The sequence below is a fragment of the Theropithecus gelada genome, chromosome 4 (assembly GCF_003255815.1).
Source record: "Theropithecus gelada isolate Dixy chromosome 4, Tgel_1.0, whole genome shotgun sequence".
Classification (NCBI taxonomy): domain Eukaryota; kingdom Metazoa; phylum Chordata; class Mammalia; order Primates; family Cercopithecidae; genus Theropithecus; species Theropithecus gelada.
In genome coordinates, this window is record NC_037671.1 from 49,151,786 (window position 1) to 49,164,146 (window position 12,361).

At 41.0% G+C, this 12,361-nt stretch overlaps 1 protein-coding gene across 4 annotated transcripts in view; it reads right to left on the reverse strand.

Annotated features, from left to right (window-relative positions):
- Nucleotides 1–509: 509 nt before the first annotated feature.
- Nucleotides 510–12,361, reverse strand: part of ADGRF5 (adhesion G protein-coupled receptor F5) — a 103,721-nt gene continuing 91,869 nt past the window's right edge. For all 4 annotated transcript variants that reach the window (XM_025382289.1, XM_025382291.1, XM_025382288.1 and 1 more), the window contains 7 exons: nt 10,541–10,749; nt 8,365–8,544; nt 5,790–7,184; nt 4,537–4,578; nt 4,388–4,447; nt 3,645–3,729; nt 510–1,999 (listed from right to left, as the gene is read on the reverse strand). In XM_025382289.1, the coding sequence (XP_025238074.1) occupies nt 1,920–1,999; nt 3,645–3,729; nt 4,388–4,447; nt 4,537–4,578; nt 5,790–7,184; nt 8,365–8,544; nt 10,541–10,749 (2,051 nt within the window). In that variant the 3' untranslated portion in view covers nt 510–1,919. The remainder of the gene's footprint in view (nt 2,000–3,644; nt 3,730–4,387; nt 4,448–4,536; nt 4,579–5,789; nt 7,185–8,364; nt 8,545–10,540; nt 10,750–12,361) is intronic.

Genomic DNA, 12,361 nt, shown 5'->3' on the forward strand with positions numbered 1-12,361 from the left:
TTTCCTTTAGGGACTTTTGGTAATGCACCATTCATTTGGGACAGGGATGTGACAATTCTCAGGCAAATGTGGGAGTAGATGTCTATGTCATTTGTGAATATGTAGAAATAAAGAATTCATTTACGTTAACTGTCCCACCTCTGCCCCATGCCTCTCCTTCTCCATGAAGAAAAGAGAGGCAGAAGCAGAATTTAAGTAGAATTTAAAATTAAAAATAAAAAGAAGATATGTTAAAGGGTTAAAATATTAAAAGAAAACTCCTTTGAACCTCAATAAAGAAATGGCTGTTGAATCTCAGCCTCTTTTGCCCCATCTTCCTAATGGCTGTGCCCATTTATGTTGCCACACAGTCCACATATCCTGAGTAGTCCCACATCTCTATTTTTGTCTCATTTTCCTTTTGGGATAGGACTTCTATTTGCAATGTAGGGTTGCTGTATCAATAGCACATGGTTATTCACTCTAATATGGATGCTATTAACTCTAATATGAGTTAACTCTAATATGGATGCTATTTTCATAAATATTTATATTTTGTAATGAAATACATACACACCAAAAAAAAGCACACATGCAGATAATTCACAATCAAATCCTTGGGAAAGCTTCCGCCATTTGTTCAACAAGGTCAAGTGTCATTAGGAGCACAGAACAGCCAAATGTAAAATTTCTTTCCAGGAGCTTTCTGAGTGGTTGGAATAAACACAACTTAGACCATGCAAAGTTCTTAATGTATATTGGTCTGGGAACTTAAAGATGGAAACAGAGAATACATAGGGAGCTATATAACACACCAAGGGCCATTATCCACAGTAACAATAACAGTGACAACAGCAATAATAATGTACAATGCTATAAGATTATTAAAATCTATACTGCACAGAGAAGTACCTGCTTAAAGCCATTAAATATATGACAGGGTCTGTCTTCAGTGCAATATATCAAATTTGGCAATTGAAGGGTATATAAAAAATATATTTTTTGCTTTCAAAATGTGGAACAAATATATAAGGCTTTTCTGATAAACTATAAAAATTTAATCTGCACTTGGATCTAATGACATATCTTTATAATACTTCCTCTGCAGATACATTCACTTAGTTCAAACCTTAACATACAAAGTATATATGCATGTGTTTAGCCTCAGGAGAATCATATTTCCTTCCATTCATTTCTTATAAATATTATTATCCACTTGAAGTGGTTCTGATGAAGGAATTTCCTCCCTATTTTTTCAGCCTTTTCTCCCTCCTCTTAGCTAAGAAGACATCAGGAAGACACTGCCCAAAGCATTCATTCCCTGTGGCTGACTTTCAGTTTCCATTTTTGAGCCATTAAAAAAATTCTCAATGTTGCACTATCTGAGTGATTATATTAGATCATTAACATGGAAATCTTAAAATGTGGCCCTTAATGTTGTCTTTATTTGTTCCTATTTTCATCTTTCTCTTTTTCTTCTTTTTCCCTTTCTCCCTCTTTCCCTCCCTTCCTTCCTTCCTTTCTTCCTTCCTTCCTTCTTATAATTCACTGAAGTATTTTCTAGGTAGCCTTTTACTTACTACGTTCATCAAAGCTTATCTTTGTGCCCAATGTGTAAAAAGTGAAAATGTCTCTTTGAAATTCTATATTACAATATAGACAGAGAAGTTGGGCCTTGGGGGGCTTGAGTTTCACTTAAATACTATACACATGTGGTATCACACAAGGGGGAGGGGGAGGGGGAGGGAACAAACATAAACATAACAGCTACTTTTAGTCTGTCTTTACAAAAGAAAGCCTCTTCTCTCTGAAAAAGTCTTTTTGGCATCTGCTCCCGGAAACCTGCCCCAAGAACACGTTCCCCATTGCTTTGCAAGGATCTCTTTTTAAAAGCACATCCACTGTCCCCAGGAGGTCACGTAGGTTGGATTATCCTGTTCTTAGTTGAGCAACGAATAAGCACTGGATGAGTTTTCCAGGGATGAGCTGGTTGTTTCTGGGGTGGAAACATTATACGTTCCTGAAAAACAGAGCAGCAACTCAGCCTTGGAGACAAGCTGTCATGAACTTTGGGCTGTGAACATCTCCTAAGGGACCCAGGGGAGCAGTGGTCCAGGCACCAGGTAAGCTCAGCCATGCCTGGAAACCAACCCATACCTGCCCTCCTCCCAAGACCCAGAAATGCCAGAGAACTAACAGAGCTGTCGTTCTCATGCATGCGTGGCAGCCAACAAGCAGTCACTACTTCACATCACACCAGCAGCCAGGTTTCTACAGAGGACAGGAAGATCTCAAGGTGGGAAGCCCTCCACATGCCATCACATGCATGGTCTGGGAACATCTGCATGATGGAATCTTCCTGGTCCACTTGGGTTGTGGTGACTTGGGGAAGCTCTTGGGAGGGACCTGGACACTCTACCAAAGGTGGAGGTTTGTATAGAGAGTAAAGGGAAAGAAAAGAGAAAATTATAGGGGGAGAAAAGGCAGGACCAGAAACGAAGCAGGAGTCAGGAGTGTCAACAGAACTGCTGAGAGTCAGCGCAGCAAGGAAGGCAGCCCCGGAGCAAGTGCACAGGCTTGTGTCTGCTGGGAGGTGGGGACTGTGCACAGGGAGTGGGTGGAGAGTGGGTGTCGGGCGAGAGAAGGGTTGAAGTGCCCACCCTACCATCAGATTGCTGAACTGCCACCGCTAACAAGGTTTCCATCATGGCCTGGGGGGATCTTAGAGGCTGCTGACAACATAAACCAAAGTGACGGTGCTTACGGAGCCCCCAAACAGGGCCCATTGGGACTTTCATAATCAGAAGTGAAGGTCCACTAGTTTCATGAGTAATTCATCAGACTGAAGCGGAAAAAAACCCAAGTCCTCTGGAGTTTTATAGGCATTCACAAAATTTGCTTGTATATGAAAAGCCTTCATCTGGAATATTGACACATTTCTCAACTCTGCAATTGTGAAATCTGTTCAGTTTCAAAAAGCTAGAAGAAATCCTGGGGCTGATTTTCCTGCGGGGGAGGGATGGTGGCATGGGACAGGGGTTTCAATTTCCTAGAATAGCTGAGATCTGTTGCCCAAAGTTATTAATTCATTCATTTCATATCTCCAAGGTAGAAATTTAACCATGAATATTTCTAATAGAATAGCTAACTTGGGTGATCCCTTATGTAACACATGCACAGTTCTATGCTTCAATGTTTAACACAAGCCCACTTTATAAAAAGAACAAAAAAGGAAAACAAACCTACATAGTGAGATCCTGTAAGATTTTCTAAATGTATTATTTCCTGCCCCATAACCCTGAAACATGACCTATCTACTCTCATTTAACCTAATTTGAGAAGAACTCTGTGTTTGACAAGGTCAGCAATTTTCAGTTCTCATCTGATGGATGAAATTTTGACAGACAGCTCTCCAAATCATTGTCTAGATTCTCCAAATCTTATTCCTTATGAGTTATTAAAAGTTGCCCAACAAAGGCAGCTGCCCTCTACACCCACTTTTTGGTGATTTGTGAAAAGGTAAGTTCCTCTATTTAACTTCTACCCCAAAAGAGGACATTTCAGGTAAATGCCATGAGCTGGGTGAAGGAGTAGGGGTGTTGAGGCTCCCCATTTGAGCAAATGTGTTCTGGGTGAGCAGGGAGAACCTAGAGGCCACTACTCACCTGTTTTACCAAACAAATTGTTAAATCTCCTTGATATTGGAGAACTCATAGAAAACACAGGTGTGGATGAACCCAAGGATGTTGACTAGAAGAGAGAAAAAGAGGGACAATCACAAAGCAAATTTGTGGGACCAAAGTTGTTTCCATCTCTAGGAGGATTGATTTTCCACCCTCTATGGTCACTGCCGGCATCTCTAGTCCCACTCCCAGAGGTCACATTAAAATACTGGAATCTTATCATCTGTATTAGAAAAATAACTGTCAAATACAAGTTTTATTGTTTGTTAGGCTTCTAGGATTTTCTGACATGTGAAAAACAGTCAAATACATCCAAAGACAATAGTTGTGTTCCAAAATGAACTATAGAAAATTCTATCCATTATTATTCTTCAACTTGTTTTCTCTAATACCTTGAATCCCCCCAGAAGATTGCTTCTCATTGAACACTTGATTTCAACTTTAAGTTTATATCATGTATTATTTTAAACCCTATTTAAATATGTGGAGTAGCATCTCAACAACAGCTCTATGGCTCTGTTTAATAGGCAGAATGACTTGAGAAGCAAAAACAATGGAATGGTCTATGCCAAACATAGCTGTTGAGGGAGACGGGTTTGAGGATGCAATATATTTAGCCTAATTGATCAAAATCCCAAAGAAATAATTTAGTGCTCTATACTTCATAATGCTAGTGGAATACATGAGGTTACAAAATGAAAAGTCTCTGCAGAGAAAAGGTATACCTTTGAGTGCTGTGAAGACCATCTTGACAATGAAAACTTATTCAGCAAAGCTTCCTGTACCTGCAATGTTTAAAAGAAGCTATCGTAACTTCAACATGCCACAAGCACTTCAGGCTTTTCTAGAAACAAGAAACTGTCATTGCTCTTACCTTCAGATCCCAGAGGCATCCAAAGAGTAAAATGAATAATCCCTGAGAAAAAAAGATTTTAAAAAAAGTACATTTTAATTATAGTCTATTGTCCAGCAAAAGAGAAAGTACTGTTAACCTAGTGTTAAATTTGTACTACTTCTTTTTCCATCTGAGTTCATGGAATGAGTCCAGTGCATGATACTGTTCAAAGAGTTGGTTCATACCAAAGGACTCTAAATGTTATGATGTTAGGAGGATATTTTCTATTTTCCCATTTTCCTTTAGTTGAGAACTGGAGGTCCTGTTGGTTATGCTATTAGTACACCTCTTATGTCTACAATATTCCTCACATAGTTATTGTAAGAATCTGGGCTGTGGGGTGGGATAACTAGTTCCTTCCAAATGAGGCATATCATGAAGGTCATTACATATGAACTTTATAGCATGGAGACACAGCCCCAGTAGCAGAAATCAAGGTTCATATGTTCTTGGCACAAGCATCCTGAAAGCAGTATCTCGAATGCACCTCCAGCCTCTGCCTCTTCACAAGCTCACACTGGCCTCAATCCTTGGGCAGGTTTTTTCCTATCCTTACCACCTCTCCAATGGGTGAAACAGAATTAATCACTTCTTTCCTTGTCCTTTAAAGGCTTGCTAACTATACCTCTGTTATAGTTCTTCTATCAAACTGGCCTGTATTATAATTAGTTATGTGTTGCACGAGAGCAAAGAAGATGTTTTTTCATTATAGTATAATCAAGCAGATTGTGCATTCACAGGACATTCATTCTTTGGTTTTTGATGTTTCCAGAGAAGCTGCTATGTAATACACAGGATTTATTTCATTAAAATGATTATTGAGAACCTACTCTGTACCAAGGTCTCTATCAGGCATACGGGTATAGTGATGAATAAGAAAGGGGCAATCCCTGTCCTCACAAAGACAGGATTTTCATCTAGGAGATAATAGACTGCATCAAGATAATCTTAGACAAATGGGGATTTTCCTTTTACTAGTGTAATCAGGGTGTCTAGCAGAGACTGGCAAATGACACTAGGTTATAATGTAGGAGATAAAAAGCATGAGGTTCCATAGGATCAGAAGAATGTGTCCTTTCCATCTCATTGAGTTCTCATTATTACTGCTCTTTAGGGTTGAGGCTTCCTCTGGACTGAAATCCTTCCCCATTCCTACTCTTGTTTGTGTTTCTATCATTAATTTGTCCTACAGGAATAAAATCTTCCTGAAAGCGCAGCACTGTAAAACTCACCTGGAAGACATTGAGGATGGCAAATATGATATGGAACACAAGGTTGGTCCCTGGGAACACAGTGGTGAGACCAAAACCCCAAGTAAGGCCCAAGAGTGGCGTGAGAACCCCAATGCTCTTGCTGATCTGAAACAGGCTGCTCTTCTCCTGCTTGCATGGCTTGTCTCCAATGGAAGGCCTCAGGATCTTGGTGATGACCACAATAGTGATGGTTATGTTCACCACCACGATGATTAGTGCTGGGATGGCGAAAGCCAGCAGGGCCTTGGTGTCCTCCCAGTTGAGCCAACAGACATTCTTCCTCGTGTAGACTTCTCGGGGCTGGGTGGCTCCCAGCGTGATGACTGAGATGGCAAGCGGGCAACCATAGCCAAGACAGAAGGCAATGGCTTTCTGAGTGGACCTGCTTGTTTCGTGCAGAATGAAAACCAGGCGATAGAACAGCATGAGGCCCAGTGTCAGCATCCAGAAGAAGACGCTGAGGTAGAAGAAGTGGATGAAGAAGGTGGCAGCCACACAGGCTGTCTTACAGAGTATGTAGTGATTGTCCTGGATGGCAGCGACCACAATGAACCAGGTGTTGGCGATCAGAAGGGAGGCAGCAATATTCACTATGCAGGTGTGGCGCATATAGGAAGTCCGGTTCTTGGTCACTGACTTCCACACCACAGCTTCCACAACTAGACAGGCCGCCAAGCTCAAGATGGAAAAGCCCACCCCGACATAAGAAATAATATCCAGTAGTATTCCCAGGAGAGAACTAGGGTCTGGGGAGTCAGGAGACATGAGGATGGAGAATGACGTTAGGTGGTCACAGATACAGGTGACATTGTCCCCATCACCTTCTTCAACATAGCACCCATTGCTGTCCCACCCTCCTGTGTTGTCGGCAAGCCGGAAGTTCCAGAAGACACACTGTGTTTTGCCACCTGAAGGGCTGTTGTTCTTAAAAGTCATTGAAATCCTGAATGGCATAGTCATATTGTGGTTGACAGTGGTCGTCATCACTAAGCTATCTGCAAAGTTATTTTCCTGGATATCCTGGGCAAGGATGGCTTGGAGAGTTGGGAAAGCCATGGTGACAACAGATGAATCCGACTGTAACTTTTCTAGATAGCTCTTGTCAATGACCACATTGCCCCAGAGGTCAAAGTGTGGGAAAACAAACCTCTGTTGATAGGTTTTTGGGTGGCTGGACTTGATCACCATGCTGCTCATCTGCACATTAGTTCGGAAGAAGGACAAAGGAGGGCTATCTCCTGACTGCAATGCCTGGGAAAATCTTTCCACTGAATGTAGTAGCTGTGAACTCTGATTGGTCCATCGCTGTTGTAAAACCTTCCATGTGTTCAAGACAGGCTTTCCAAGGATGACATTAACCGTAGAGAGCACGTGCTGAAAGTGAAATGGTATAGGGTCAAACTAATCAAATTCTTTCAATCATAAAAAAGAAAAAAACAACACCTTCCTAAAAACTGACTGTATAAAGGTAAGAGGAAAAGAGAAGACAAAAATGAGACATCACAGGTGGTGGGGATTTATGACCTTCTTATGACAGACTTTAGCAGAGGATGGGTCCCCAAGACTGAAAGATGTCAGTAAATGTTTAGCAATGGTGACAGTGAGAGTCACAACCACTACACACCCTACTCTGTAAGGTCAATTCAGCAGGCTGGCAGGGATATTTACTATTGTATTTTATTTTAAATCTTAAGTTTGTATTTTTAGTAGAGATGGGGTTTCATCATGTTGGCCAGGCTGGTCTTGAACTCCTGACCTCAGGTGATCCATCAGCTTCGGCCTCCCAAAGTGCCTGTAATCCCAGCTACTTGGGAGGCTGTAGCAGGAGAATCGCTTGAACCTGGGAGGCAGAGATACATTTTTCCTGGTGCTCACTGCTCTCCCCGCTCCAGTCCCCTTTCTCCTCAGCACATGTCTGGTTATAGCTCTGGCCTTCCAAGACTATAGCTCCTGCTGACTGGTCCCACCTCTAAGGCTTCAGCTCTCACTGGGCTCTGTTTGCACTATTTCCTCTTTTACCTAAGGGGTGATAATGGCTTCTAAATGTTGCTGGTCTCTGAGTGCTTCACCACCCCTTGTTTATTTGTTTGTTTGTTAACCCTGTCTTTACCTCTGTAGGTATCCCTTCATTAAAGCCTCTACATTTGAACTCTTGTGGGTGAATTCTCTATCCTCCTAGAACTGCTACACTTCCAGAACCTATCCTCCCACGATTGCTTTAAAGTTCACATTTAGTGCTAGACCTTCGAGAATCTCATCTTGTATATTCTGAAAACATTTAATTCCTAGTTTTTCTGGAAAGCAAGTACAAATTTATTCCATTTTAATGAAGAAAATAAAGCAGAGATTCACTAAGAAATATTCCTAAGGTCGCAAAATGAATACTGGAAACATTTCCTAATATCCTAAAAGTTGTAGCTGGCAGAACTATCCTGAGCATTGCTCTGGAAAAGACAGAGAAGCTGCAATGGGGAGGAATTATGTTTCTTGAACACAAATTCTGAGGGGTGAAAAGGTAAGACCCAAAACTCCTGCAAAGGTTAGGCAAACTCACCATCATCGTTTCTGAATTTACTTCGGTTGGAACTGTCGAGAGCAGATCAAGGATGTTAATAATGGCTCCCAGACTCGCAGGAGAAGAGCTGATTTCATGTTCCGCTTTGTCTATGCTAATAGAAAGATCCTTCAGGTATGTAGGCAGCTTCTCATCCTGAGAGGGGCTCTTGATCAAAGTCTAGTAAAACAAAAGGCAACACAAAAAAATTTACCAGTCAGTTTAGCTATCGAATCCCACTGATCCACCCCTGGCAAAATCTCTCACATCTGTAGTTTCCTTTTTGCTCCATTTCCATCAATATGTCCTGTAAGATGATGCGCTTATCTCTGAAGCACTCCATGCACGCTCTTCAGAACAGAATATGACATAAGGCCACACACAGAAGGGGAACAAACATATGTCAACCTGATAGCTAACTGAAACAAAAAAGGGAAGCTAGATGTGATTGCTAGAGAAGTAGGTTAAGGTTGAGTGCAACGGTCACTTGGATAGTTGGCATGGAAGCACAGTTGCCACTCTTTGGTTTTCCTCATATCGGTTACCCTGCCGGCCATTAAAGTGACTGACCCTTCCAATTTTCCAGGGACTTGTCTGGTTTATACCTTTTCTGCTAGTGTAATTATTAAGAGTGCCCTCTTATATTCTCAAAATGTGTCCCGACTTGGATGATAGATTATATGGTCACCCTACCTATAATGATTACACTTCTGCTTTCTAACTCTCTCTTCCTTATATGCATAGAATAGCTCAAATTCTGTCTTTTATGAAAAGCATTTATTGAAAGTTTCAACCCAGGAAAGTTCCTTCCTCTGAATGTATAAGTATTGGTTTTATATAACATACTTTCATTTGTGGCATCTCTAGTAGTGTCATCTTGTGTTCTAATTTCAATATGGCTCTAATTAAATTATAAGCTCCTTAACAACATGAACCATGTGCTACATTTCTTTGCATTCTTCTCATTCCCATAATTCCTAACATAGTACAAGTCATATATCTCAGCACACAGTAAGTACCCAGTAAGTATATGCTGAATGGATAAATCAAAAGAAGCATGATAGAGCAGCATGATCCTTTTCCATTGAAAATGTGTGTAGGTATCTAGAATTGGGACTTGGGCTGACATCGAGTTCAGATTACAATTTCTATCTTTCTTCATTGGGAGAATTTATAGCCCTCATGCCTCATCCATCAAGGTCCAGCTCAGATGCCTTTTTTTCTTTTCAAGCAGATCTTCTTAATGTATCTTAGCCAAATTAATGTGTATGTAACTACCCAATTCGATTATATTCTTTATCAAATCAGAGACCAAGATCTGATTTGGCCCATTTACCTTGACAGCACCTATAATCATGCTTTGCACATAGTAGATATTTTAATAAATTTGGTGTGAGATAAGAGGCGAGATAGAAGTTAATTAGACAAAACACAAATAAGTATTACCCTTTTTTTTTCAATTATTTTCCTAGTGGTGAGAGGATTTGGAATTGGTTGTCTGAAGATGTCATCATTGGCTATAACATCACCAGTTGTATCACCAGAATTTTTTAAATGTAATTCATGGAATTTTAGGAGTCTAACAGCAAATCAAGTGTGGAGGTACCATTTATTTATGTTGACGGAAGGAAAGGAACTTCTCCCCTGTTACATAGCGGTAACCTCTATAGTAGGTAAGAGAGGCAGGGTAGTTGCTTCTTCAAAAGTACAAGTTATTTCCAAGTAGTGAGAAAATCTCATACCTGTAAGAGCATCAAGTCCAGCTATTTTTTTTTTTAAGAAATTGATGAAGTTTGTTTTTTTATATTGCTCCTTTTCCTGAAAGGATTATAGCAATTTTCTTGATACCAAAATTACCCAAAGGAGAGCAATAAGAGAGAGGATAATACTGCTGCCCCCTGGAGGTATGGAACACGTGGTACTGAGAAGTCAAGGTTAAGGTATCTAGCAGGTCTGAGAGCAGAACACATACTTAGTTGTCTTAGTATTTGAATCGAGGCATTTTGTTGTGTGTGTGTGCATTTCTAGGGTTACATCTCCTTTGGAAATACACAAATAAATGTAGTTTTGGAGCAACACAAAGCAGCACCAAACCCATTTTCCTAAGTGCTGAGAAATATGATCAGCCAGACAGATTGCCCCACCAAGAGCTCAGAGTGGAAGCTTTAAGGATCACCTTAGCCATCTGGAGCAGACTGTTTACTGGGGCAAAGATGCAGTCATTTCTCTTCTCCTCCCACTGGGAGCCTACACATTTGTAAGTGATGATCCCACCAATAGGACTGTCAGGGCTGCTGGGAATGTTCGAGAACCGGCATAGCTTCTGGATGACTTTCCCGGGCTCTCCGACACCTATTATGGGATCTTGGCATGTGATGTTTTCCCCTGTGTTGGAAACATTGAAATAAAAGGGATAATTGCAAGGAAGAGACAAGATAGTAGAAATACGGTCAGGCCAAGGTCGATTTTTGATGTTTGAATTCATATTTCTCTTTACTTTCAGTTACCTTTTCAGAGCCACCCAATTTCTTAATTTTGCCCCTGATTTTCCAAAGCCCCTCTCTGCTTTCCACGTGAACCTGACTTCTCTAATCTGAATTTGCTTTTCCTAATAGAATTTTATACCTTAATCTGGAGATTCTCAACTGTGTCATATTAGAATCAGTGGGGGAGCTTTTGAAAACACCAGTGTCCGGGCTAAGTAAATCAGAATCGTCAAGGCTGGGATTTAGGCATCAGCAGGTTTTTAAGCCTCCCTGGTGATTCCAGTGTGCTGTCAAAGTTGAGAATCACTGCCATAATCCAAAGACATAATTGGTAGTAGGAACACCAGGTACCCATAACCTGAATATTCTAATCTATATGTTTAAGCATTTGTTCCTTCTGGTTTCCCTTAAAGGTGATTCTATTTCATCTCTTTTTATGACCAGGCAAGGATGGGGAAATGACACTTGCTGTGGAATCTCTCACGTCCAGTGGACCCCATGTGGAATATCTCATGTCCAGTGGACCCTGACACTGATGAGACCCCTCCCTCGCCAACTTTTTTTTTTTTTAACATTAATTAAGATCTTAACCACTCTACATAAATCTTAAATAAGTAATGTTCTACAAGGAAAAAGAAGCAAAACCATATCTGGTATATAGAAAGAGGAGAAGAACAAAGATAAGTGAGTAAAATGTGTTGGCTAAGATGAGTGAGGGGGAAAAGAAGAGGTGACCTTTGTTGCACCCTGGAGGGGCTGTACTTGTGCGAGGCAAGGTCGGGGGATAGTGACTCTAAATGGTTTCCTGTTTTGGTGTCCAGGGGATAGTTGCCAACATATGAGAATGACCACAAACCATTCAGCAAACTCAAACAAGCTTGGTGATAATGATCCTTTGTCTATCACAAGTCCTATTACTGGGATGATTTAGGAGCATGAGGAGTTGCTTATGGTAGAAGCCCAGGAACATCATTTATCCCTTGCCTTAACATAAGATCCTCCCTGAAGATGACCTTATATTAAGATGATCTATCCCTCTCTGCTGCTGAGGGGAGCTCCCCAGCATGGGCTAGCATAGCAATGACTCCATAAATCATGACCTTTCACCTCAAAGATACTATGCGATGTCAAGTTGACACAGTGGTGGCAAAGGATGGGAAAGGCAGTTGCCTATTCTTGAGATCAATAGTTTTTATGTAGCCCTGTCTCAGAAATAAAAGAAAAGAAAATAAGCCATGTCCCCTGACCTCAAGTTGACACCTTCCCTTTACTGAAACTTCAGAGGATCTCAACCATGTCCAGATACTGTCCACTGCTATCTGCCTGGTGAACTCCTTAGCCTCCTGACTCAGCTGAAGTCTCATTTCACCTGCAAGGCTTTCCTGATCACTTCTTCCCCACCTGCCTTCAGCAGAGTTAAGCCACCCACAACATTTATATTTAGCTTTTACCATATTACATGTAAGAATATATATATATATATATAGAGAGAGAGAGAGAGAGACAAAATC